General features: G+C 45.1%; 1 protein-coding gene across 1 annotated transcript in view; it reads right to left on the bottom strand.

Moving 5' to 3' along the window:
- Positions 1-41: 41 nt before the first annotated feature.
- Positions 42-26,696, bottom strand: part of FBXO16 (F-box protein 16) — a 70,264-nt gene continuing 43,609 nt past the window's right edge. Inside the window, exons 5-7 of the mRNA XM_032265422.1 lie at positions 22,998-23,230; positions 17,993-18,095; positions 42-378 (exon numbers count right to left, since the gene is read on the bottom strand). Coding sequence (XP_032121313.1) covers positions 235-378; positions 17,993-18,095; positions 22,998-23,230 — 480 coding nt within the window. The 3' untranslated portion in view covers positions 42-234. The remainder of the gene's footprint in view (positions 379-17,992; positions 18,096-22,997; positions 23,231-26,696) is intronic.

Raw genomic sequence — 26,696 nt, forward strand, 5'->3', positions numbered from 1 at the left:
ACCCCGTGATATGTATCATCATGTTTCCACATCCGTACATCTGTCTGCATTTATCCCATGAATTCCTCTTTACTGAAATACTGCAGGACTCACTGCCACAAAAAGTACTTAAGCGGAAAGACTTTCCAAGAGGAGCCAAGTCAATTCAGCTCTCCACCGTGCAAAGCATCTTGTTGTTTCTATAATAAAGGTCCTTCCATGTTCAGGGTGCTATGGCTCTGGAACCTGGATGAGTCATGCTTGGGCCCCAGGGTGCCTCTGAAGATGCTGCATGAGAATTTCGGCTGCGGTGGCAGTGCCTGGGAGTCCCACTGACTCAGGGGGAGGCCAGGCGAGATGAGCTGGAACTTTTAGGGGAGAGCTGGAACTTAGGGACATCTACAAAGCAAAAAGGAATCACGAGAGCGAGAGTTATTAAAACACCAAGGGAGCTATATCTAGTTAAACTGACTTTAACACCATAAAACAATTTTACAAGATTATAGGGCTGGATGAGATTTATTGAGATTTCCCAGCTTCACTCCCCTCTCCTCTGCCCCCATGCAATCTTCACCCTGAGCTACAAATAATACGTTCTTTAGCGTCCCAAGTGCTCTCACTAACTATTTCATCTGAACCTCAAGATCACATGCAATAGAGAGGATAGTATTAAGTTTCATTTTGCAAATAAATGAAACTGAGGAACAGGCCATTTGAGTGACAATCTAAGTTCACACCGCTAAAAAGTGTCACAGATGGGGCTGGAGACGGGATTTTTAGACGAGAATAATGGCATCATTTCCATATTTTAATTTTAAATATTCTTTTAAATAGATATTTTTTAGAGATGGGGTCTCCCTATGTTGCCCAGGCTGGTCTTCAATTCCTTGATCCTCTCAGCCCCACCTCTCAAAGTGCTGGGATTGCCAGCGTGAGCCACCCACACGGCCCGTTCCCGTAATTTACACTCTCCATTAATCAATGCATGCGCACGATCTCTCTAAAACGGCAAATGTCACAGGCTGACATCACAACCGAAACTCACAGTGGGAAGGGATTTCTCCTCGACATCTAGCCGTGAGCAGGAAAGGGAAGAGAATGCAGAGAAGAAAAGAAAGAAATAATCGGAGCTGAGCTTGCAGGGAGAGAGAGTGAGGCGCTATTTAAAGTTCACCCTTATCTTGGTTCCAACTGTGCAAAGAGAGACCTAAGAGGATTGGGCTGAGCACAGAGACCGTGGCCTCTCCCAAGCACAATGCCCCCCCACCACCCCCGGTACTCCATTCTAAGCTGGCAAGCTGCAGGAGTCAGATCAGCATCCTTGTCACATCTAACACTGTGGCGAGTGTGTTTGCAACACACAGGGTTTCTGTAAGTCTGTGAAAATCCTACTTTAGACTGTCAATGACTCAGCAACAACCTCCGCCGATGATGGCTCCCTGGTCCTCCCTCCATCTAAGGTGCTCCCTCTCGTTCCACAAGGAAGCCCCACCCCAGCATGAAGTGTGCGCTCTGGTCCTCCCGTAAGTTTATCTGTCCTTCCAGGACTGCCTCCCTGCAGGAAGCTCGCATGCTTCCATCCACAGCAAAGCTTCTGGCAGGTGGGGTTGTGAAGACTTTATTACCAACTCCTCTGGCTTCGTGTTGAACGTATGCTCTTAAGCATTAGTATTCACTTGTAAGTGTAGTTCTTTGTCTCCCAATGAGACTGCAAACTCCCTGCAAGCAAAGCTGCATTCTGTATTTTGTTTTTGAGACAGGGCTTCACTCTGTCTCCCAGGCTGCAGTGCAGTGGCACAATCACAGCTCACTGCAGCCTTGACCTCCTGGGCTCAAGCAATCCTCCCACCTCGGCCTCCTGAGTAGCTGGGACTACAGGTGTGCACCACCATGCCTGGCTAATTTTTTAAAACGCTTTTGTACAGTCTCCCTATGTTCCCTAGGCTTGTCCTGAACTCCCAGGCTCAAGCAATCCTCCTGCCTTGGCCTCCCGAAGTGCTGGGATTACAGGCCCACTGTGCCCAGCCAAAGCTGGAAGCTTACACTTCGTTGAATCTACAGGTGTCTGCCTATAGTAGGTGCAGCATGTTTGTTGATTTTTCTGGGGACAGTGTGGGCAAAACTGGGGTCAAAGTAGCAAGTTGTTAGCATCAAAGAGGAAAGGGGGAAGAGACCGGAGTAAATCATCTTCCCTGGTTTGAAGCTGCGGTGCTAAGATCCCTGTAGCGGAAGCATTTTCATTGTTGTTTCAAGATCAGCACAAGGTAAGAAAATAAACAGGAAGGTCCCTCTGTGCTTTATTAGTAACAATGAAGACAAAATAATATCTGTTGAATGGCCAGCTGCAGTGGCTCACGCCTGTAATCCCAGCACTTTGGGAGGCCAAGGCAGGCGGATCACTGAGGTCAGGAGTCTGAGACCAGCCTGGCCAACATGGTGACACCCATCGCTACTAAAAATGCAAACATTAGCCGGGCATGGTAGTGTGCACCTGGAATCCCACCTACTCGGGACGATGAGGTGGGAGAATCGCCTGAACCTGGGAGGCGGAGGTGACAGTGAGCAAGACTGCGACATTGCACTCCGGCCTGGGCAACAAGAGTGAAACTCCATTTCAAAAACAATAAATTAATTAAATTAAATAATACCTGTTGAATGAAGAAAAGGCCTATGTCTCTGCGATACAAGAATGGGCTAGTCACATCTCACCTGTAACAGTTTCAGATTTAATCCTATTACGGTGCTATGCTTATCTGTCACTGCATTTACGGAACCCTTTGTCCTGAGTCCCCGGGCAGACCACAGGTCCAGGCAGGCTCCTCACAGCCCACCTTTTTCACTGTGGCAGGTCCCAGCGCCTCCCCCGCTCCCCTTTCCTCTTGGTAGCTGTCACCATCCATCCAGACTACGGCATTCTCTTCCCTGCAAGCTGGGCTCAGGAAAGATGGTCTCCTTCCGGCCACCATTCCTTGTGGTCCCGGAACACAAGCTCGCAGACCCTCTTCATTTCGAGACTTTCGTATCCATTATTACAAGAGATAAGACAAGACTGAAGGGGGAAAACACGGGAAAGTTACAGAAAAGGCTCAAAATCTGACGGTTTTGAACCCTGCTCTGTAGCACCTATCTGGTTGAAATGATAACTAGAAATTTCTTCTATACCTATCTTAGGGTCTCCCAAACCTTTTCTTTCCTACTGATCTGTGCTCCCTGGCTGTGAATCCATCCCCACCTTCTTTCCCCAGAAAGGTCCATCTTTGCAGCACATGGACTTAATAGCAAGAAGCATCGTAGGGGGATAACGGAACCCTCATTTCACGTGATTTAATGTCTGCGAACCTCGAGACACAGCAAGGCACACTTCATGACGCCTCTATTCTCCATGGGATTCTTCCCAAAAGGGCATTTTCCTAGGGCTCCTCAGGGATTATTTTTGCTTTTCTCCCTCTTTGAAAATAAGCAAGCATGTTTATTTTTTGAATAGATTACTGTTCCACATAGTTCAATATTCAAAATGTACAAAAGCATTCAGTGAAAAATCTCCCCCCACCTCATCCTCAGCCTCCGAGGTCCCTTTCTCGAAGTTACCAGGGTTTTCTCGTTGTTGTTTTTTGTCTACTTCTAGCAATACTGTATATGTATGTGAGCAAATGCAGACTCAGAATGCAAACGTAATGCCCCCCTCTCCTTTTTTACACAATTGGTAGCACATTGTGATCACCACTGCTGTCTTCTCACAATATATGTGACAGAGGCTATGTATGGGGGGCGTGTGTATGTGTTTATGTGGGTTACAAATCAATACACGAGGCTGGGCATGGTGGCTCATGCCTGTAATCCCAGCACTTTGGGAGGCCGAGGTGGATGAATCACCTGAGGTCGAGAGTTCGAGACCAGCCTGGCCAACATGATGAAACCCCATCCCTACTAAAAATGCAAAAATTAGCCAAGCGTGGTGGTGCACTCCTATGTAAGTACCAGCTACTTGGGAGGCTGAGGCAGGAGAACTGCTTGAACCCAGGAGGTGGAGATTGTAGTGAGTTCACGCCACTGCACTCCAGTCTGAGCAACAGAGTGAGACTCCATCTAAAAACAAAATACAAAAAAAAAAAACTGGAAAAAAAAAAAAAACAACACTCAAATCAATACACAAAGAACTTCCCCAGTCTTTCAACAGCTGTATAACCGTTCACATCCTGATGAACCATACCGATAGATATTTGGGCCATTTTCAACGTCTTGCTCTTACAAACGATGCCGACATGAATGACCTTTACGAATGTGCAGGACCCCCTGCTGCAGCTGTCTGCTTTCTGGTAGGTGGATGTTGCCAACAGCCACGCCATCTACCAGCATTCCTAGGGCTGCCCTGGAACACCATGACAAGAATATTCTGGCGGGTGGCGGTGGCTCACACCTGTAATCCCGGCACTTTGGGAAGCCAAGGCAGGCAGATCACCTGAAGTCAGGAGTTCAAGACGAGGCCGGCAAACATGGTGAAACCCCATCTCTACTAAAAATATTAAAAAAAAAAGAAGAAGAAAAATAGCTGGGTGTGGTGGCGTACTCCTGTAGTCCCAGCTGCTTCGGAGGCTGAGACAGGAGAATCACTTGAACTCAGGAGGCAGAGGTTGCAGTGAGTCAAGATCCCGCCACTGCACTCCAGCCTGGGTGACAGAGTGAGACTTCATCCAAATAAGCCAAGACCAAAAACAAAAGAACAACAGAAAAGAATTTTCCAGTCCTCCATCTGTTCCTACGAAGAAGGATGGGATCAGGTAATTCAATATTTTTCTCATCAGTTGAGTTTCTGTTCTTTTTCGAGAGGTATTTATCCTGATGTGCCATTATTGTGTCTTTAAATAGAAGAGAAATGCAAGGCCATGCGCTCGACATTGGAATTCTCCAGGGTTCTGTTCTTGGCCCACTTCCTGGCCAATCGGTGCCTGAATTTTCCATGGCTGGACGTGTTTCTCTCACCTGCTGTTCCCCTGGGCTCCAGGCCCATCTATTCAGGCCTCTTCTGAACTCGTATCCTTGTACCTCGAACCTGACATTTCCTGCTATGTTTCCAGTCCCAGACAGGAGAGGCATGAACCTTAATACAACTGCCCACCCCAGATATCTGGGACTTTTCCCTTCCTAGGCTGGAAGCTCTCCCCTGTAGCCCAGAAGCTTGAGAGCAGGGGCTGTGTCTTATGATTGTCTCCCTAGGGCTAGTTCAGTGCTTATAAAAATCCTTGTTCATTAATGATAAACGTACCAGTGCCGCCTCCTTCTTTCTCAGTTCAGGGCAATGGCTGAAACAGCCTTGCAGGTAGACTTTGCACAGGGATAGAAAATTCCCGTCTTTAGGCTAGATGTCATTTTTATTGGGCATGGAGAATTGTGTGAGAATGCCAAGAGGCTACCGAGGGTGAGGGTCCCATGGGAGGCTAAGGCCCAAGAAAAGGTAGAAACAGCAGCAGCCTGTATATACCAGCTTGTTTACAGACCTGTCATTTTCACTTCCTGATTAATTTTTTTTTTTGACATGGAGTCTCACTGTGGTGCCCAAGCTGGAGTGCAGTGGCACAGTCTCGGCTCACTGCAGCCTCCGCCTCCTGGGCTCACGCTCTTCTCCTGCCTCAGCCTCCTGTGTAGCTGGGATTACAGCGCCTGCCACCACGCCCGGCTAATTTTTGTATTTTTAGTAGACACGGGGTTTCACCATGTTGGCCAGGTTGGTCTTGAACTCCTGACCTCAAGTGATCTGCCCACCTCGGCCTCCCAGAGTGCTGGGATTGTAGGTGTGAGCCACTGCACCCGGCCCCTCATTGATTTTTTTGTTTGTTCTCCATTCATGTTATTTGCAGACATCTGCAAATGATCACTGATGCAAACACCACCATTGGATCCACCCAGGGATCAGTTAAGAAAACAGATTAGGTAAAGAAGTATGTGGCTATGGAAAATAGATAAATATAGTAACAACAATGACAGCACCTGCTTTGTGCCAGTCCCTCTTCTGGAATACCAATGACAATGATAATTGCAAATACCTGACAGCCAGGTATTGTGCTAAGAGCATGCATTTATTAATTCATTTCTTCTTCACAACAGGCCTGTGATATGGTAAAGAATCTTACCACATCTTCACTTTGTAGAAGATTCACCTCCTCCCTTTAAAAAAATCTCCCTCTGTTTCCAGGAGTCTCACTCTGTCACCCAGGCAGGAGTGCAGTGGTGCAATCTCGGCTCACTGCACCCTCCACCTCCCGGGTTCAAGGGATTCTCCTGCCCCAGCCTCCTGAGCAGCTAGGATAACAGGTGCGCGCCACCACACCCAGCTAATTTTTGTATTTTTAATAGAGTTGGGGTTTTACCATGGTTGTCAGGCTGGTCTCAAATTCCTGACCTTGTGATCCGCCCATCTCAGCCTCCCAAAGTGCTGGGATTACAGGCATGAGCACCGCACCTGGCTCCTCTTGATGTTTTATTATGGCTCCCAGTTGAGGAGTCGATGCAGGATTTTTCTCCGCCTCATTGCCAGACATGCAGCTAGGGCGCCCTCCCTACTCAGCCCTGCTGCACTCAGCCCTTGAGGGAGGGAGCACGTGAGTGAGTGAGGACGGGACCCAGCCGGCCACTCCCAGTGCCAAGACAGGAGCAAGCTCCATGTGGGGCCTGCGGCCAGGTCAGGCATGTTGCCTCAAGGGGAACATGGTGGCACCCAGGCAAGGCTGCCCGTGACCCTGAAGCTCCAGACGGGGCGTTAGTGTGCTAATTAGCTCTTAGTTCCACTGTCCACAGCCCAATGGACGGCAGCATGTAGCGGCTCAGTTGGCTCCTGTCCCTGTCCTGTGGGGCAGCTGCCCTCCACTGGTGAGGGCAAAAGGCCAGTGTGACAGCCTTTCTGGGTATCCACACTCAGGGGGTCCTGAGCTCTTGTCCAGCATCCAAGAGTAAGGTCACGCTGACAATTGAAGGATGATGAGCGCAGAGGATTTTACTGAGGACAGAACAGCTCTCGGCAGATACGGGACACAGAAGGGTGGGGAGGTCCCCCACCCCCACAGTTGGGTGTTTCCTCTCTCCCTGTGTGGCTGGGTCAGGGGCTTTCTGTGGACTCAGAATGGGGAGTGTGAGCTGACTGGTTTGTGAGTATACACCAAAGGTTAAAGCAAAGACGCCACTCGACGGTGGGCACGACGGTGTAGAAAACCAATTAGGAAAGGGGAGGTACGTGTCAAATAGGTGAGGGGTGGGGATCAATCAGACGGGAAGACAGGTTCTCAGTCGGTCTGTGGATTTGACTTGTAGCTTGGCTGTCAGGCTTTAAACTGTCTATGGCTGGAAGTGGGGTTTCACCAGGGACCCACCCCTACGTGCCCAGGCATTTGGCTGCCTCCTGCTGCTATCAGAGTGATGTGGTAATACTGTATATAAATACGGATTATTGTTTGAAAAACAAAATCAGAAGTTGTTGGTTTAGCAGTGTAAGCAGTTTAAACTCACCCCTGTAAACCACCTAAAGCACAGGTTGGGGGATGAGCTCACAGTTAGAGACAAAGGCTCAGAGTACAGAGGAGATGGCCGACGAGGTCATCGTCCTCCTGGTGGGGCGGGGGCTTCTTCTGTGAGGAAGGCCTAAGAGAGCGATGCTAGTCCCAGTCCAGCCTTCCGCGGCTGAGAGGATGCCTAATCCCCAGGATGGAGCTGCTTCAAGGACTTTCCATCTAGGAATTCTGGAGAAGGACCCCTGCTGTCTCCTGTCTGTCCGGAGCCCAGAAGGCTGCTCAGCCCTGTCTGCTCACCTTCGACAGGGCCCCTGCTTTGGCCAACGACTGTGACCAGGACATTCCCTTTTCCTCCCAGCTTATGCTTCTGGCGGAAATAGAGGCAAGCTGTTAGAAATAACCAAAGCAGTTTTAAAGAATCCACAGGCCTGGCTTTGTCTTTATCTTTTAAGTAACCTTGGGGTTATGTTTGCAGCTGCAGAGGAAGGCTAAGCAACTCGAGCCAGGGTTTTGAAATTTCAATCCAAGACTATGTGACATCTTTCAGCCCTCCAAGTGGGTGAAATGGTAGGGATGTGATGCAAACGTTCAAAGGCCGTGAGGTCTAAGTGGGTTACCGAGACCAGCTCGGCCACAGAGACCCCCATCCAGGCAGCGCTGAAAGCATCAAGAAGCAGACACCCAGACAGAACAGCAAAGTGGGTCTATCTGGTGGAGGGGGGGCAACAGCCTTCTGAGCTGAGGGCCTCGAGCAGACGCTGACACAAGTAGTCAGTCTCTCTGAACAGGTGATTCTTATTAACAAACAGGTGTTTGGTATTTTCTCACAGAACAAAAATAAACTAGGCAGGCAGCTGGTGCCTGCTTACCGCAGATCACAGACACACTAAAAAGTATTCTCCACGGGGGAGCCACGGGGGCAGGGTCACATATCCGGCGCTTATAGAATTGTTTTCACCGGTGTGTGATACACACCTACTGTCTTGCCACTTTAGAATGCCCCAAGCAGTTTTCCACTTGGTGGGGGCCGGCCAGGTTTTCCTTGCCATCGTTCTTGTTAGCAAACAATATAATTTTATTATACACTCAGCACTTCTGAGCAATCACACACTCAGCGTTTCTCAACAATGGTTGGTTGGTAGTAATCATTGTGAACTCATATTTCAAAACATATCTTAGAAAATTGGCTTCCAGTGTAGTTTATGGTGAAATACCATATTATTAAATGCCACGCACACGCACACACGCACACACACACACACACACACAGACACACACGCTACATGCATATGTCTTATTTTGCATTATGTTATTATTTTTTAAAGACAGGATCTCACTGTCACCCAAGCTGAAGTACAGTGGTGCAATCATAGCTCACTGCAGCCTCAACCTCTCAGGCTCAAGCAGTCCTCCCACCTGAGCCTCCCCCGTAGCTGGGACCACAGGCACACACCACCATACCTAGCTAACTTTCATTTTTTGTAAAGTTTGGGGGTGGTCTCACTATGTTTCCCAGGCTGGTCTCTCCCTGCCTCAGCCTCGCAAAGTGCTGGGATTGCAGGCATGAGCTGCTGCATCCTGCCTGCATACATAGATATTACACCCCAATGGTAACAGTGACTAAAGCGTGTTATAACTAATGTATATAGATCACAAACACAGTTCTCTTCTGGTAGATCCTGAATGGAAGTTAATTTGTGTGAATAAAATAAAAACAAATAGCCATTTGGCATTAATCTAAATGCCCAGTGAATGAGAGCAGAGAGAATCATTTCCATTGGAAATACCACAGCAATTTATTATGGATAGCCTCATAAAACAAGAGGCAACAAGACAGAACAAGTAAACTCAGATCTCTTCCCAGCAAAGGGAAATGCAAAGACTCCAAGTAGTGGGGACACCTGAGAGATGATTTTGCCCCCAGGATTCTTACCAAGGAGGCTTTTTTGTCTCTTAGGTTTCAAAAATTAACGACAATCAAGTTTGTAGTTCTTAAGCACTGGAGTGCACATAGCACATAATTCATGGCACTGAGTTCAACACACATGCACTCTTCAATCTAGGAGCATGGAGTAAGAAACAAAAAACGCTGGCCAGGAGCAGTAGCCCACACCTCTCATCCCAGTGCTCCGGGAGGCCAAGACGGGAGGATCACTTGAGGCCAGGAGTTCAAGAACAGCCTGGGCAACAAAGTGAGACCCTCTCTCTACAAAAAAAATTGAAAAATTATGGCTAGGCACAGTGGCTTACGACTGTAATCCCAGCACTTTGGGAGGCCGAGGTGGGTGGGTCACAAGGTCAGGAGTTCAAGATCAGCCTGACCAACATGGTGAAACCCTGTCACTACTAAAAATACAAAAATTAGCTGGGTGTAGTGGCATGTGCCTGTAGTCCCAGCTACTCAGGAGGCTCGGACAAAAGAATCACTTGAACCCAGGAGGCGGAGGTTGCAGTGAGCCAAGATCGCATCACTGCACTCCAGCCTGGGTGACAAAATGAGACTCTGTCTCCAACAAACAAACAACCAAAAAATTAGCCACGTATGGTGGTGTGCATCTGTAGTCCTCGCTACTTGGGAGGCTGAGCCAGGAGGATCACATGAGCCCAGGAGGTCAAGGCTGCAGTGAGCCCTGATCGAACCACCCCAGACTCCAGCCTGGGCAACACAGCAAGACTCTGTCACTAAAAAAAGAAAAAGAAAAAAACAAGAAACAGGACAATGAGGAGGAGTCCACATGCAGGCACAAGACTATATGGGGGCCTTGCAGGAGCTGAAACTACATGGCTTACATTCCACATGGCTATTAATGCAACTGTTATTGTAGAAACTGACCATACGGGCCAGGCACGGTGGCTCACACCTGTAATCCCAGCACTTTGGGAGGCTGAGGCAGGCAGATCGCTTGAGACCAGGAGCTTGAGCCCAGCATGGGCAACATGGAGAAACCCTGCCTCTATGAAAAATACAAAAATTAGCTTGGCGTGGTGGTACAGATCTGTAATCCCAGCTACTCAGGAGGCTGAGGCACAAGAATTGCTTGAACCTGGGAGGCGGAGGCTGCAGTGAGCCAAGATCGCACCACTGCATTCCAGCCTGGGCAACAGAGTGAGATGGTCTCAAAAAAAGAAAAGAAACTGGCCAGGCGCGGTGGCTCACGCCTGTAATCCCAGCACTTTGGGAGGCCAAGGCGGGTGGATCACGAGATCAAGAGATCGAGACCATCCTGGTCAACAAGGTGAAACCTCATCTCTACTAAAAATACAAAAATTAGCTGGGCATGATGGTGCGTGCCCGTAGTCCCAGCTACTGGGGAGGCTGAGGCAGGAGAATTGCTTGAACCCAGGAGGCGGAGGTTGCGGTGAGCTGAGATCGTGCCATTGCACTCCAGTCTGGGCAACAAGAGCGAAACTCCATCTCAAAAAAAAAAAAAAAAAAAAAAAAAAAGAAAAGAAACTGACCATAAGGAAAAGACAAAGTGGGATGAAGAAGACAAATGGGGAAGGGCAAGGAAAATGCGAAAAGGGGACTCTTGTTCCACAGGCCAGCACCTCCCACAAACGCCTTCTGGCTGCCTGGCAGGTTCCTCCTCTATCTGTCTCAGCCGCAGCTCACCATCAGATTTCTCTCATCTTCCCTGTGGGCTCAGGTGATGGCTTCGTATGATTTTTACTGCTGTTACCACTGTTATTACCACCGTTAGCGTTGAGCTAGGTACTGTGCTTTACATCCTCCTCCCAATTCAGTGATGTTAGTCTTGCTACTAACGCCATTTTACAGATGAGGAAAAAGAGGCTCAGAGAGGTTACACAACTTAGCCAAAATCACCAGATACTAAAACAGTAGTACGAAGGGCACTGAGCCTAGGCTATTTGCATCCCAATCTGTGTCCTTAGAAAGCAAAGTAGGCTGGGCGTGGTGGCTCGTGCCTGTAATGCCAGCACTGTGGGAGGCTGAGGCAAATGGATGACTTGAGGTCCGTTTTGAGACCTCGAGGCAAATGGATTACTTTGAGATCCATTTTGAGTTTGAAGCCAGCCTGGGCCAGGCACAGTGGCTCATACCTGTAATCCCGGCACTTTGAGAGACTGAGGCGGGCGGATCACGAAGTCAGGAGATCGAAATCATCCTGATCATGGTGAAACCCTGTTAAAAAAAAAAGAGAGACCAGCCTGGCCAACATAGTGAGACCCCATCTCTACTAAAAATACAAAAATCAGCCTGGCATGGTGGCAAGTGCCTGTAATCCCAGTTACTTGGGAGGCTGAGTCATGAGAATTGTTTGAACCCAGGAGGCAGAGGATGCAGTTAGCCGAGATGGCCCCACTGTGCTCCAGCCTGGGTGACAGAGTGAGACACTGTCTCAAAGAAAAAAAAAAAGAAAAGAAAGGAAAAAGAAAAATAACATGATATCAAACAAAAGAGAGCAGGAACATGTATTAAATGCTTAATATAGAGCTAGGATTTAGGTAGGTGTCATTATTCCCATTTTTCAGACAAAGACACTGAGGCTTAGAGAGGCTAAGTAACTTAAATCTTAAGTCATACTGCTTAGTACAATAACCCAGGTCTGTCTGACTGCAAAGCCCATATTCTTTCTTATTTTTCTTTCCAAATGGAATTCCCAGGAATTTCATTGGTTAAATGAAATAAAGATCTCTCTGATGGATATTTTTGGTTCTGCACATTCAAAGCAAACAGACATCGTTGTAAAACGAACACCTGGCCATGCGCAGTGGCTCATACCTGTAATCCCAGCATTTTGGAGGCTGAGGCAGGAGGATTGCTTGAGGCCAGGAGTTTGGGACCAGCCCAGGCAACATAGCAAGATCCTGTCTCTACAAAAAGTACACACACACAAAAAGCACACCATTAGCCAGATTTGGCCTGGCTACCTGGGAGGCTGAGGCGAGAGGATCCCCTGAGCTCAGGAAGTTGTAGAGACTGCAGTGAGCTGTGATCATGCCACTGCACTCCAGCCTGGGCAACAGAGTAAGACCCTGTCTCAAAAAAAAAGAAAAAAATTTAAATTTAAATTAAAAAAACCCCAAAGCACATCACCTGAGGAGTGCATCAGAATTTGATAAGCAGTATATTAAAGACTGCCTGCAAGGAAGCTTCTGCAGAAACTCTGTTTTATAAATTCTTCTGTTTTGGTTCATTATACTTCCTTAAGTTCAAAGAAAAAGATTGGAAACAGAAATCAGTTTGTATCGGTTTAAAATTAGGATTCATGAATCTAACAAAGTTTTTTTGGTGAGGGGGTATTCTACATGAAGTCTTTTTTTTCTTTTTTTTTTTGAGATGGAGTCTCATACTGTCATCTGGGCTGGAGTGCAATGGCGCAATCTCAGCTCACTGCAACCTCCACCTCCCGGGTTCACACGATTCTCCTGCCTCCGCCTACTGAGTAGCTGGGATGACAGGCACATACCACCACACTCAGCTAATTTTTTGAATTTTTAGTTAAGATGGGTTTCACTATGTTGGCCAGCCTGGTCTCGAACTCCTGACCTCATGATCCACCTGCCTCGGCCACCCAAAGTGGTGGGATTACAGTCGTGAGCCACTGCACCCAGCCTTAAAGTGATTTTAATCACAGCTGTGTTCTTCAGGTATCAGGAGAGAGAGGGGTATGAACGCCTAGAAACCCATGGGGCCCCAGGGCAAACTCTCATTTTATTACTACTACTGCTACTATTATTTATTTATTTAAGTGCTCTCACACCCAGGCTGGAGTGCAGTGGCGCAATCATGGCTAACTGCAGCCTTAACCTCCTGGGCTCAAGCGATCCTCCCACCTCAGCCTCCCAAGTGGCTGTGACTACAGGCATGCAACACCATGCCTGGCTAATTAATTTTTGTAGAGATGGGGTCTCACTATGTTGCCCAGGCTGGTCTTAAACTCCTGGCCTCAAGCCATACTGCCACCTCGACCTCCTGTGTCCCTTGCCACCACACCCACCAAACCCTCATTTTATAAATGAAGAAACAAAGACTCGGGGAAGCTGAGTGGCTACTCGTTAGTGGTATAGTTGAAACTAGAACTGTGGTTTCCTGACTCTTAAACCATTGTTCACTCCACAGTACGAGCCAGGAATCACTTTAGAGTACATTCCTGTTTTTTTCTTTCCTCTTTTGAGTGAGGGGAAAAAGGTAAGAAAGCTTGAAGAAGCATTTTTAAAAATCAGGACAGTGGCCGGACATGGTGGCTCATGCCTGTAATCCCAGAACTTTGGGAGGCCAAGATGGGTGGATTACAAGGTCAGGTGTTCGAGACCAGCCTGACCAACGTAGTGAAATCCCGTCTCTACTAAAAATACAAAAATTAGCCAGGTGTGGTGGCGGGAGTCTGTAATCCCAGCTACTCAGGAGGCTGAGGCAGGAGAATTGCGTGAACCTGGGAGGTGGAGGTTGCAGTGAGCCCACTATACTCATGTCTGAGCAACAGAGCGAGACTCCTTCTCAAAAAAAAAAAAAAAAAAAAAAAAAATCAGGACACTAAGAGTAAAGTTATCCTCGGAAAGAGGTGAAGAAGGTAATTTCAGAGGCTGGAATTAGCAGAGCACAGGAAAAGATAAGATGTAATCTAAGGCAATTAGAGTAAGCAGGCAATTACAGACTTTTGTTACTTGTATTGAGGTGAATGCTCTGAAATAGCAGGACTTTTGAAATCCATGGCCGACTCAGGACCTAGAAAGTGAGGATGTTTAACTCCCAAGTGAAAGTTCAGCGTTACACAAGACGTATTTGTTTTTATTTAACAAAAAAAAAAAAAAAAAAAAAAAAAAGAGAGAGATATTTGTTTCATATAAAGGAAAAAAACAAAAGAAACAAGATGTCAGCTAGGGTCCTCTTGGCCAATTATCCCAAGGAATGTTGATTTTCTTGGCCTTCTAGACTTCTAAGATCTTGCTTCCATGTGTAAGAAGTAGAATTTACTGTAGAGATGGAGGGAGGTATTCACATCTCAGTAACAGCAAACAGGTTTAATTGGAACAGGTGGTATCACTATCTGGCACTGCTCCCGCCTCTCTCCCCTACAGAATCTCAGCTTCTCTCCTCCTCCTTCTACCTCTTTCCTCCCCACTCCCTCTCCTCCTCCTTCTCTTCCCTTCCAGGAGGAAAAACAAGAAACTCCTCCTCTAATCTCTAGTCCAGCAGGTTTTCCCTGCCTCTGAAGTCCTAGAGTCTGCTGACATCCTTGCCCTCAAGGCCTCAGCCCTCCCTATGAGTTTAGTAAAGTCTCTCCCTCAAAAAGACAGCTCCTTCCATCCCTAAGAATTGCAGGAATCTGCTGTTAAAATTAAAAATACAGGGCCGGGCATGGTGGCTCATGCCTGTAATCCTAACACTTTGGGAGGCTGAGGCGGGCAGATCACCTAAGGTCAGGAATTTGAGACCAGCCTGGCCAACATGGCGAAACCCCGTCTTTCCTAAATATACAAAAGTTAGCCAGGCGTGGTGGCAGGTGCCTGTAATCCCAGCTAATCCTAACTATTCGGGAGGCTGAGGCAGGAGAATCCCTTGAACTCGGGAGTCAGAGGTTGCAGTGAACCAAGATTGCGCCATTGCATTCCAGCTTGGGTGAAAGAGCAAAGCTCCATCTCAAATAAATAATATAGATAGATAGACAGACAGATAGATAGATACTGTAATGTCTTTATACAAGGTTGAAAATCTCTGAAGTTTAATGAAAATGGCGTCTGACTACTGTGGAGTTTATATGTATGTGTATATATGTGTATATATAAGTGTGTGTGTGTGTGTGTGTGTGGGTATATATATATATATATATATATGTATTTTTTTTTTTTGAGACAGTTTGCTTTGTTGCCCAGGCTGGAGTTCGGTAGCACAATCTCAGCTCACTGCAACCCCCGCCTCCCAGGTTCAAGCCATTCTCCTGCCTTAGCCTCCCAAGTAGCTGGGACTACAGACACCCACCACCATGCTGGAGTAATTTTTATATTTTCAGTAGAGATGGGGTTTCACCATGTTGGCCAGGTTGCTCTCGAACTCCTAACCTCAGGTGATCCACCCGCCTCAGCCTCCCAAAGTGCTGGGATTACAGGCATGAGCCACCATGCCCGACCTATTTCTCTACTTTCTTAATAAATTTGCTTTCACTTTATGAACTTACACGAGATTCAAGAACCCTCTCTTGGGGTCTGGATCCAGACCCCCTTCCGGTGACATTTATGTATCAGATGAAGACATGATTTTCTGCCCTGGAATCACATCTTGGCTGTGTCTAGGGTAGCAGATTCACTCCATGGCTGCAACGGCCAGAGTTTTACCCTCACTTTCCTTTGTTCCCCTGATTGGATTTCCTTGGTACCCATTTCCTCTTCTCTGCCTCACATCCAATATTTCTTCATTTTCACAGTCATCTTGCATCACTTAGGAAGCTGATGAGGGCAAACCACCACCTGTGGAGAGGGGACCTGCGCCACACCCCGCCCTGTAGCTCAAACAGCCAGGCTCTCCCAGGAAGCTCATCACCCGCATGAGTCAAAGATGGCAGCATACTTTTGGGGGGATTTAATGATGCTTTATGCTTTTTATCAAAACTATGAAACACAGTGATTATAATTAGTATATTTACAAAAACCACAAGAATAGACAGGCACAATCATGAGCCCCGATCACGAAGGGCTAATTGTCCCTCACTGCTTAATGTCCCCTGGGTTTCCTTTCAGCCTTAATTAGCACAACTTTTTAACTTTTTAATTTATAATGAATGCTTTCACTGAAGCACGCCCTGCTAGTGTTTGACAGATGGCTAATGTCAAAAGCCCAGGGGCATGGCTTAGCTTTGGGTTCCCTGTTTTCGAAGCAGGGGAAATATTTGGCTGTGCTGATAATTTGTCAGCATGCATTACCATCAACTTTTATTGGCCTTCAAATTCCCCGTTCTCCCTTAGACTTCTCTTTGACTCTTTGCCTATCAGAAGCACACCATCATGGCCCACGTGCTAAGCCTCATAAAGTTATTTTTCTCAATTAATGGCTTCACTGACAATTTTACTGCTTTGCTCTAAGCTCCCCCATTCCCCTGGGCATCAGTACACATGTCTATGATAAGCCTCATCCGGCCCTACAAAACTGGCCCCACAGAATTCAGATGTCCCTGTTTAAAGAAGCTCATTTCTCCCTCCCTCTCTTTTTTTGCAACATACCACTTGAAAATACATTTGAGCAGAAACAGAGCTTTAAAGCAGAACCATAAAAGTGATTATTCATGAGTGCGTTATTCCTCTCCCAGCTGACATCCATCCGACATTAATTTCCCTTGAGTGTGTATCTTCATCTCTTTTCCAAATCCTTACTACTATATATGAACTTTTAATTCCACCCTTATTCCTTTCTACTTTGTGCCAAAGACTTGCACAATGTGCTGAAAGAGAACCATGGGGCTTTGGAGCCACAATTTGGGAAACTCTGCTATGCCATGATAATGCTCCCTAGTTGCAACTGCTGGCTTTATTAGGTAGTCCGTTCACTGTTTTTTAATTATGAAAGGAAAAGTTCTTAATTCATTTTTTCTAAAGTTACTTTAAATGCATTTTCCCTTTTTTTTTTTTTTTTTTGAGACAGACTGACTCTGTTGCCCAGCCTGGAGTGCAGTGATATGATCTTGGCTTACTATAACCTCTGCCTCCCAGGTTCAAGCCATCCTCCTGCCTCCCCGCACCCCGACAGGCATGTGCCACCACACCCAGCTAATTTTTCTATTGTTAGTGGAGACAGGGTTTCACCATGTTGCCCAGGCTGCTCTTGAATCCCTGACCTCAAGCGATCCTCCTGCCTCAGTCCATGCTTGGCCTAAATGGATTTAGATCAGGGGAGCCTTCTCTTAGAGACGGCAATTTCTTGGCTGGGCGTGGTGGCTCACACCTGTAAGCCCAGCACTTTGGGAGGACAAGGCGGGTGGATCACAAGATCAGGAGTTTGAGACCAGCCTGGCCGACATGGTGAAACCCTGTCTCTACTAAAAATATAAAAAATTAGCCTGGCATGATGGCAGGTACCTGACCCAGCTACTTGGGAGGCTGAGGCAGGAGAACTGCTTGAACCCAGGAGGCGGAGGTTGCAGTGAACTGAGACTGTGCCACAGCACTCCAGCCTGGGCAACTGAGAGAGACCGTGTCTCAAAAAAAAAAAAAAAAAAAAGCAATTCCTGATAGCACCTCTCTCTGTCCCAAAGGACTCAGCAGAAGAAAGAACAACTGATAGAAAATATTCCCCTCATATCATATAGTTTTTAAAGCAATTTCATACACATCAGTTCATCTAAGACTTTTTTTTTTTAAACAGATGAGAAAGCAGAGATATTAAATAAAGGGTGTCTTCAAGGTCATGGCTTCTCTGTCAGTCAGTGTCAGAAACTCGAATTTAAACCACCACTTGATGATTCTGATTAAATAAGCAAATTCAATTTTGCAAACAGGATTAGAGATCTGGAGATTCTCATTAATGCTATGGTGACGAATCTTTTATAAGCAGTACTTACCATTGATTGTGCTTTTCTTAGCCTAGTTCTGTCCTGCAATTTATTTTTCTTATCATGTGACTGTCGGCTGAAATCTGGGGTCATTTCGTTTCTCTTTCTTCTTCTGTAAATTGGAAAGCAGTAGGAAAATTACAAAGTACCATTTTAAAACTCGGGTGATTTGCATAGCTATTTGTCTGTTTGACTTTGTTGTTCTTGTGATTTAAAAGATTGTCTTCCCTTAACTGGAAACAAGCCAAATGTCTATCAATAGAGAACTGGTTGAATCAACTTTGGTATCTCCACAACACAATGCAGTACTATGAGCTGCAAAACGAAGGCAGGATGTTTCTATATTCAACTGTGGAAGGATGTCCGGGATATACTGTTTCATGAAGAAAGAAAGGTAGATGAGATGGTATGTAGTGTGTGCTGCCATTCATTTCAGGAAGGAGGTATTAAGATCTCTGCCTCTATATAATGTACATAGGCGATCACTTTTACTTTTTAAAATGGAAGGATTATGGCTGGGTGTGGTGGCTCAGGCCTGTAATCTCACCACTTTGGGAGGCCAAGGAGGTTGGATCACCTGAGGTCAGGAGTTCGAGACCAGCCTGGCCAACATGGTGAAACCCCTTCTCTACTAAAAATACAAAAATTAGCTGGGCATGATGGTGCACACCTGTAGTCCCAGCTACTTGGGAGGCTGAGGCAGGAAAATCAGTCCAACCCAGGAAGTGGAGCTTTCAGTGAGCTGAGATCGTGCCACTGCACTCCAGCCTGGGCGACAGAGTGAGACTGCATCTCAAAAAATAATAATAATAAAATAAAATGGAAGGATTAAATCATAAAATGAAAAACAGTTACCTATAAGTAGGATTCCCATGTGAACTGATCAAAAACAGGGAATATGAGCTGGGCATGGTGGCTCATGCCCGTAACCCCAGCTATTCAGAAGGTCGAGAGGGGAGGATAACTTGAGTCCAGGAGTTTGAGACCCACCTGCACAACGTGGTGAGACCCTATCTCTACAAAAAATTTTAAAATGTAGCTGGGCATGGTGATGCATGCCTGTAGTTCCAGCTACTCAGGAAGGAGCAGTGCTTGAGCCCTGGAGGTCCAGGCTGCACTGAGCCATGACTGCGCTCTATCCTGGGTGACAGAGTGACACCCTAACTTAAAAAAAAAGGAAAAAAGAAGAACAGGTAATATAGAGGAACAGGGACCAAAAGTTAGATTTCTCCAAGTATACCTTATTTTGTATATTTAATTTTGGAGCCATCGAAATTTTTCTCAAAATCATAGAATAAAATGAAGTGAAAAATACCTAAAATCTAAAAAGCAAAATGAAACAAGTATGTATTTATTGAGTTGGTGGCATTACTACAGACAAAGAAGTTACTTCACGTGAGTTTAATGCAGGCGTTTGTCTGAATATTCTTCTTAAAGTATATCAGAGAGATGAAAATACAGACAAAAGTCAAACGGTTTTCAGTAATCATATTGCTTGCTTTAATATTGCCATTTTTTTCTAAAACTCCTGTATGTGTTAGGGTAAAACAAGGATCCACCAACCACAGCCCACAGGCTCAAGCCAGCCTGCTGCCTGTTTTTGTAAATAAAGTTTTATTGGAACATAGTCATACTTATTTCTTGCACATGGTCTATTACTATATTTATGCTACAATGGCAGAGTTGAGTAGCTGTGACAGAGACCATATGTCCTGCAAAGACTAAAATATTTCCTGCTTTGCCCTTTACGGGAAAAATTTGTCTGATGTAATGGATGTAGGCGATGAGTATCCATGGCTACCAACACGACAAAAAAAGAGACAACCAGAAATGATGTGTATTGTGATGGAAGTATATATCCCTGTTCAGTACATACATAAGTCTCTAAGGTCTGACTCTCAGTATAGCCAGGTACAAGGGACAGAGGAACCTGTTGGGATGCATGTGGAAAGTACAATCAACAAAATCCAGAATGTGAGAAGCTTTTCAGGATAAATGATCTGATATCTGTAACAAACAAATTGCAAGGGGGAAAAAAAATGACAGAGCGGGAAATTATGGACAAAACAAAATGCTCAAGTGACACACAGGCCAAATGAAATATGTAGACTTTTTTTTTTTTTTTTTTTTTTGAGACAGAGTCTTGCTTCATCACCCAGGCTGGAGTGCAGTGGCATAACCATGGCTCGCTGCATCCTTCACTTCCTGGGCTCAAGCAATCTTCCCAATCAGCCTCCTGAGTAGCTAGGACTACAGGCATGCACCACCACATTTGGCTAATTTTATTTTATTTTTACAGAGACAGGATCTTGCTATGTTGCCCAGGCTGGTCTCAAACTCCTAAACTCAAGTGATACTTCTGCCTCGGCCACTGAAAGTTCTGAAATTACAGGTGTTTGCCGTTGCACCTGGCCTGATCTTTTTGGGTGTCCACTCCAACCTCTCACCTCAGCTCTCTTGGCCCAATAAAGAAGGGTGATTTGCATAAATGTCCCAAAAGATCAAAATTGAGGAACTCCTACTTCCTGGTTTAAAATTTATTACAGAGCTACAGTAATCAAAACAGTGTCATACTGGTGTGAAGACTGACGTAGAGACCAATGGAACAGAATAAGGAGCCCAGAAATAAAACCCTCACACATATGGTCCATTGACTTTCAACAAAGGTGCCAAGACTATTCACTGGGGCAAAGGACAGTCTTTTCAACAATGGTGCTGGGGAAATGGGATATCTACATGCAAAACAATGAAGCTGGACCCCAGCTTTATACCATATGCAAAAATTAACTCAAAATGGATCAAAGACCTAAAGTGCAAAACTCAAACCACAAAACTCTTAGAAGAAAATATAAAGGAAAATTGCCGTGACATTGGATTTAGCAATGATTTCTCGGATATGACACCCAAAATTTAGACAAATTGGACTTCATCAAAATCGAAAACTTTTGTGCCCTAAAAGACACTGTCGAGAGAGAATGGGGTGTCAGGTCTACTCGGGGAAATGAGCTTCAGGACTGCTCCATTTAATTTGTTTAACCTTTGCACTATCTCTTGATTTTTCAACCTGATGACTCCTCAGTCTCTCTGGCTTGCTCCATTCTCTGGACTCTGATCTCAATTATTTGCCTCTGAAATTCGACTTCCGTGGAGTAGTTCCTCAGCCTTTCTTGGCTGGTTCATACCGGGTTGGCATTGTCCATCATGCCAGCAGTAAGCAGCAAAATGTATAAAGACCTAACAACTTGCCAGGCACGGTGGCTTGTGCCTGTAATTTCAGCACTTTGGGAGGGCGAGGGGAGAGGATCGCTTGAGTCGAATTAGAGACCAGCCTGGGCAACATAATGAGACTAGAAGTGACAGGTAATGCCCTTTTACCAAGGGAAACCTTAGTTAGAGACCAGCCTGTGCAACTTAATTCATCTAGAAGTGAAAGGGAAACATTTATTAAGGGAAACATTTAAGCAAGAAAGTGGCACTTCCATCCCGGCACTGACCCAGTACAATAATTTAATAAACAACACAGGAGCTCCACCAGGAAACCCCAAAGACCCAAGGCTGTTTCACATATTCTGCATCTTTGGGGCAGGCTGAAGAGTTACTTTCAGCTTAAGATACTGTGCTAGAGCCCTACTGGCTCCTGACAGGATGTTTTTAGGTTTAAAAAATACTAATGATGAGATTTCTGATGTGTTTGACAAAGAACCAAAAATATTTTTTCTTTGTTTTCTTTCTCTCTCTCTCTGTCTCTCTCTCTCTCTTTTTTTTTTTTTTTTGTGAGATAGGGTCAACATAGGGTCAGCCTGGGCATAGAAGCCCAGGCTGGTCTCAAACTTCTGGGCTCAAGCGATCCTCCTGCCTCGCCCTCCCAAAGTGCTAGGATTCCAGACACATACTACCTCACCCAGCTTTACTTTCAGAATTTATTTATAAGTAAATATATGATATATATTTGTTATATTATATATATGTGTGTAAATATAAATATATTCATATATTATTTACACACACACACATATATAATACAATCAGTAAATCTATTGAGTACCAGCTTTCTTCCCATCAGAGAAGGGAGTCACAAATACAAAAGGGATAAAGGCTAGAATAAACCCTTTGGTGCCGGATTGCAATTTAATGTTAAAATGTTAGAAGGGGCTGGGCACAGTGGCTGACACCTGTAATCCCAGCACTTTGGGAGGCTGAGGCAGGTGGATCACCCCAGGTCAGGAGTTCAAGACCAGCCTGGCCAACATGGTGAAACCCCCTTCTCTACTAAAAATACAAAAATTAGCTGGGGATGGTGGCAGGTGCCTATAGTCCCAGCTACTTGGGAGGCTGAGGCAGGAGAATTGCCTGAACCCAGGAGGTGGAGGTTGCAGTGAGCCAAGATTGTGCCATTGCATTCCAGACTGGGAGAGCATGAGAGCGAGACTCCAGACTCCAAAACAAAAACAAAAAAAAAAAAAAAAGCAGCAGCAGCAGCAATGTTAAATCATTACAATGACAAAATGCAAACTGTAACAAATAGAGCAAATCTGCTAATAATGGTCATTATACTGTTCTATTACTTTTTGCTCCTACGTACTGAAAAGCTTTTGTATTTCACAGTAAGTTCTTTTTTTTCTTCTTTTTTTTTTTTTTTGAGATGAGTTTCACACTTGTTGACCAGGCTGGAGTGCAATGGTGCAATCTCGGCTCAATGCAATGTCTGCCTTCCAGGTTCAAGCAATTCTCCTGCCTCAGCCTGAGTAGCTGGGACTACAGGTGTGCACCACCACGCCCAACTAATTTTTTGTAATTTTAGTAGAGATGGGGTTTCACCAGGTTGGCCAGAATGATCTTGATCTCTTGACCTCGTGATCCACCTGCCTCAGCCTCCCAAAGTGCTGGGATTATAGACATGAGCCACCACATCTAGCCTTTCAGAGTAGGTTCTATTTTCATCCCTTCATTTACTGAAATGCCAATAAATTATTTCTAAAAACAAAGAAGGTAAGAAGGGCATGGAGCGTCTTACCCTTGCCAGACAGTCTCCATGGGGTCACAGTTGTCTAGGTAATTAAAACGGATGATATCAGTTGGATGCTTATCAGAAGATCGCCACGGTGGAAGTGCTTTCTCCCCTGGGTTATTCTTCTTTCTTAAAGAGGAAGAGGACCGAAAAGCTGACAAAGGGGACTGCTTTTCCTCTGGAGAATTGCTTGTAATTAGCTGAACATCAGCAATTACAAATCCATCCTTTGGGGTTGTCTAGAAGAAGAAAATTATGTTCTCAAAATACTACAATACGCCAGGTATGGTAGCTCACACCTGTAATCCTAGCACTTTGGGAGGCCAAGGTGGGCAGATCAGTTGAGGTCAGGCGTTCGAGACCATCCTGGTCAACATGGTGAAACCCCGTCTCTACTAAAAATACCAAAAATCAGCTGGGCATGGTGGCGCGTGCCTGTAGTCCTAGCTACTCAGGAGGCTGAGGCAGGAGAATTGCCTGAACCCAGGAAGCGGAGGTTGCGGTGAGCCGAGATCGCGCCATTGCACTCCAGCCTGGGTAACAAGAGCAAAACTCCGTCTCAAAAAAGCAACAATAAAACCCACTATAATAATAATAATAACAATAAAACAAAGAATATATTGATGTGAGTTGGCTGAAGGATAAAAAAAAAAGGAATATCATCATCATCATCATCACCATCACCATTACCATGGTGAAAATGATTACAGGAGCCACCACTCCAGGAGGTGCCATGTTGCAGGCACTGTCTCAGGCAGTTTTCATGCATCATATTGTTTAACTTCACAATAACTCTATAAGGTAATCATTGCAACTTCCATGTTGCAGAAGAGGAAATAGAATAAAGGAGAAACTACTTAATTTGTCCACTACTACAAAGTAGTAAGTCAGAGAGCCAAAACTTGAATACAGGACTGTCTTGCTTCAAGCCCACACATAAGACCTCCCTATCTACTCTTCTACCATACCATTGTCTAGTTTGTCCCAGCTGCAGCTAATTTACTCATAAAAAGTACACATGCTCCCCAAAAAGTACCCCAGCTTTTATGATCTCTAACACACAGAAACAACTGAGTTGTACAGAAGTAGACTATAAATTTGATCAATGATCAAAACCTCAACCACTCCCAAAGAATACTTCTGCTTTCCTCTCCAAAACCGGGAGCCTGTCTTTTGTGTGTGAAATTCACAACGTTTTTATGTGGTTGTAGCCTAAGGACAGTACTACTGGTACGTAGAGACACCATTAAGGGCTTAATTTTTGTTCATTAAGAGATTAGGGAAGCTTTGCTGGGTAAATCAGTTTACTTTTATTGTTGCTGAAAATCAAGAATTTCCCCAGTTCCTCCAAGCATAATCAGTTAGTTTCTCATCCTTGTTTTAATTGCTCTTTGTATACAATTCTATTACAGAACATGCTTAGTACTCAGTGTTGTAATTATTTGTTTATGTGTGTTTGTCCTGGGCTACTAGACTAAGCTCTGTGAAAACAGGGATGGGATCCTTCTACATTTGTCACCTAGCTCACAACAATGTTTCATACATATTTATTCAGGCAGGGCATGGTGGATCACGCCTGTAATCCCAGCACTTTGGGAGGCCCAGGTGGGTGGATCATGTGAGGTCAGGAGTTTGAGATCAGTCTGGCCAACATGGTAAAACCCTGTCTCTACTAAAAAAAAAAAAAAAAAAAAAAAAAATTAGTCTGGCATTGTGGCACATGCCTGTAATCCCAGCTACGTGGGAGCCTGAGGCAGGAGAATCACTTGAACCCTGGAGGCGGAGCTTGCAGTAAGCTGAGATCTCGCCACTGCACTCCAGCATGGGAAACAGAGTGAAATTTATTCATTTAATGGATGACCTAGAAGCAGATTAAGAAGACATTTTATATTTACATAATTGATAGCTCATTATTGGTTTAGTATTCAGTATTTTATGCAAGTCTCATATACAATGGACATTCATTTCATTTCCCTGAGCTTATATTGAATTAAATCCATCTGTTTTTGCTGGAAGAGGTCTAGTTTAATACAGCTAGAAATACATAATATATAATAATCAAAAATAACGAGAGGGAAATTTTGGGTATAAATGCTAGTAGTTATATGTTAAAAATACATTAATTCTGTACAGTACAAAATGGTTACACTTTAACAAAATAGGTAATAGTGAAATCTGTGATAACTTATTTGTATTAAGTAAACAAAATTTTTGTTCACATCACCTGAAGTCTTTTTGAGAATCTTTCTAATCATGAATAGATGTTGAATTTTGTTAAATGCTTTTGTTTGGATATATTGAAGTGATCATATATCTTTTCTCTTTTTTAAAAAAATATGGAATGCTTTGTGAATTCACGTCTTCCATGCATCATTCCAATTTTAGTGTATGTGCTACTGAAAGATGCACTTTTTTCTCTTTTATTTCATGAATTACATTGATTGATTTTTTTTATATACATTCTTGATTTATCACCCAGGATGGAGTGCAGTGGCTCAGTCTCAGCTCATTGCAACCTCTGCCTCCCGGATTCAAGTGATTCTGCTGCCTTAGCCTCCTAAGTAGCTGGGATTACAGGTGTGTGACACCATGCCCAGCTAATTTTTTTTTTGAGACAGAGTCTTGTTTTGTCACACAGGCTGGAGTACAGTGGTACGATCTTGGCTGACTGTAATCTCTGCCTCCTGGTTCAGGCGACTCTCCTGCCTCAGCCTCCTGCGCAGCTGGGATCACAGATTCATGCCACCATGCTCAGCTAATTTTTTTTTTTTTTTTTTTGAGACAGAGTTTCACTCTTGTTACCCAGGCTAGAGTGCAATGGCGTGATCGCGGCTCACCGCAACCTCTGCCTCCTGGGTTCAGGCAATTCTCCTGCCTCAGCCTCCTGAGTAGCTGGGATTACAGGCACGTGCCACCATGCCCAGCTGACTTTTGGTATTTTTAGTAGAGACGGGGTTTCACCATGTTGACCAGGATGGTCTCGATCTCTTGACCTCGTGATCCACCCAGCTCGACCACCCAAAGTGCTGGGATTACAGGCTTGAGCCACCGCGCCCGGCTTTTTTTGTATTTTTAATGGAGATGGTGTTTCACCATGTTGGCCAGGCTGGTCTCGAACTCCTAACCTCAGGTGATCTGCCAACCTCAGCCTCCCAAAGTGCTGAAATTGCAGGTGCGAGCCACTGCACCGGCCTTAATTTTTGTATTTTTAGTAGAGACGGGGTTTCACCATGTTGACCTGGCTAGTCTCGAACTCCTGACCTCAAGTGACCTGCCTACCTTGGCCTCTCAAAGTGCAAGGATTATAGGGGTGAGCCACCACACCCAGCCTAATTTTTGACTGTTATGCCAGCCTTACTTTCCTTGGATGCATTCCATTTGGCCAGTGTGTATTATTCTTCTTATGTATTACTAGATTTAATTTGTTAATACTTTTTAAAGATTTTTTTTTTCAAACCAGGAAGAAGTTGAATCCCTGAATAGACCAATAACAAGGTCTAAAGTTGAGGTAGCAATTAATAGCCTAACAACCCAAAAAAGTCCAGGTCCAGACAGGTTCACAGATTAATTCTACCAGATGTACAAAGAGGAGCTGGTACTAATCCTTCTGAAACCATTCCAAACAATACAAAAAGAGGGAATCCTCCCTAACTTATTATATGAGACCAACATCATCCTGATACCAAAACCTGGCAGAGACACAAC

The sequence above is a fragment of the Sapajus apella genome, unplaced genomic scaffold (assembly GCF_009761245.1).
Source record: "Sapajus apella isolate SASKATOON/1434 unplaced genomic scaffold, GSC_monkey_1.0 scaffold150, whole genome shotgun sequence".
In the NCBI taxonomy this organism is placed as follows: domain Eukaryota; kingdom Metazoa; phylum Chordata; class Mammalia; order Primates; family Cebidae; genus Sapajus; species Sapajus apella.